Raw genomic sequence first — 1,838 nt, 5'->3', positions numbered from 1 at the left:
CCCATGTGAGGTATCGCCACGATCAGCAGAGTGAGAGCAATCATTTTAGCCCTAGACCTCCTCTGTAACGCAAAACATGCAACCTGTAGAATTTTTAACTGTCGCTATGGAGATTTAGAAGGGTAAAAGTTTGTCCTCATTCCACGAGCGGGCGCAATTTTGAAGCATGACATGTTGGGTATCAATTTACTTGGCGTAACATTATCTTTCACAATATAAAAACAGATTGGGCTAACTTTACTGTTGTTTTTTTTCATTCAAAAAAGTGTATTTTTTTTTTAAAAAGTGGGCTTGTAAAAGACCGCTGCGAAAATACGGTGACAGAAAGTATTGCAATGACCGCCATTATATTCTCTAGGGTGTTAGAAAAAAATGTATAATGTTTGGGGATTCTAAGTAATTTTCTAGCAAAAAAAAATTGTTTTTAACTTGTAAACAACAAATCTAAAAAAGAGGCCCAGTCCTTAAGTTGTTAAATGGCGTCCCTCCTTCTCATCTCGGACAGCTGGGAGGTGTGAAGTACCATTACCTCTATAAATGTGGAATAAAAAAGAGATTGGCATAGAGTGGCACACAACCAGAATAAGGGTTTATATCAATTGGTAAACACAATTTGCTTTCCAGACTAATCAGTTTATATTGGAAATCAGTTTGAGATGCTTCTGAGATCATTTACAGTTCATTGACAGGTGCATTTGACTTACCGTTAACTTCCTTCTGACTTGCATTTGACCTCCTTCTAAGCTGAATAGTTTAACAAATCATTTTTTGACATATTAGCTCCTCATGGACCAGGTAAGTGGAGGCATGGAAGCTGCTGGTTCTTTGGCAACATACTTTGTATTAAATTATGTCCTTCTTTCTCATCTTGGAAAGTTTAGAGGTATGAAGTACCATCACATCTCTAAAATGTGGAATATTCTGACTTGCAATTGACCACCTTCAAAGAGGCCCCAACCTACTTCAAGCAGCTTTTGAATTCTCATTGACTTGTATGGGAAGAGAAGCAAGTTCTCACCTGAACAACAGAACTCGTTTGTGCACTGGTGCGCAGTCACGTTGGAACAGGAAGGGGCCATCCCCAAAACTCTTCCCACAAAGTTGGGAGCATGAAATTGTCCAAAATGTCCTATTTCGTGTCGGCCATTACAGCGAGCGTGAGGTCCTTGTGACGGTATCCAAGGTGCAAAATGCAGAACAACGCCGGTGAATTTGTGGACTTGTACATCCCCCGTAAATGTTCTGCCAGCAACCGTATCATTGGCGCCAAGGCCCATGCTTCCATCCAGATTAATATTGCAGAGATCGATATGACAACAGGCAGAGTAACTGGCCAGTACAAGACCTACGCTATCTGCGGCAGCATTCGTAGGATGGGTGAATCTAACAATGCCATTCTCAGGCTGGCAAAAGCTGATTGCATTATTTCAAAGAAATTCTAAACAAAGAAACCTTTGAAATGAACCTTTGTGAGGAAATTGTCCAAAATGTCTTGGTATGCTGACACCTTCAGAGTTCCCTTCACTGGAACTAAGGGGTCAAGCCCAACCCCTGAAAAACAACCCCACACCATAATCCCACCTCTTAGAAATGATTTGAAGCAGTGCACAAAGCAAGGTCCATAAAGACATGGATAAGCGAGTTTGGGGTGGAGGAACTTGACTGGCCTGCACAGAGTCCTGACCTCAACCCAACAGAACACCTTTGGGATAAATTAGAGTGGAGACTCTGAGCCAGGCCTTCTCATCCAACATCAGTGCCTGACCTCACAAATGCACTTCTGGAAGAATGGTCGAACATTCCCATAGACACACTCCTAAACCTTGTGGACAGCCTTC

General features: G+C 41.9%; 1 protein-coding gene across 1 annotated transcript; it reads left to right on the top strand.

Moving 5' to 3' along the window:
• The first annotated feature begins 1,134 nt into the window (after positions 1–1,134).
• LOC141109963 (small ribosomal subunit protein eS21-like) lies at positions 1,135–1,442 on the top strand. Its single transcript, XM_073601215.1, has one exon. The coding sequence runs from the start codon at positions 1,191–1,193 to the stop codon at positions 1,440–1,442; it is 252 nt and encodes an 83-aa protein (XP_073457316.1). The 5' UTR covers positions 1,135–1,190.
• The last annotated feature ends 396 nt before the right edge of the window (positions 1,443–1,838 follow it).

Source organism: Aquarana catesbeiana, linkage group LG10 (assembly GCF_042186555.1).
Source record: "Aquarana catesbeiana isolate 2022-GZ linkage group LG10, ASM4218655v1, whole genome shotgun sequence".
NCBI lineage: Eukaryota > Metazoa > Chordata > Amphibia > Anura > Ranidae > Aquarana > Aquarana catesbeiana.
Note: the sequence above shows the minus strand (reverse complement) of the source record. Positions and strands in the feature narration are given on the sequence as shown.

Excerpts from the sequence above, each read along its gene's own strand:
- LOC141109963 (XM_073601215.1), top strand. The coding sequence starts at position 1,191 with ATGCAGAACAACGCCGGTGAATTTGTGGACTTGTACATCCCCCGTAAA.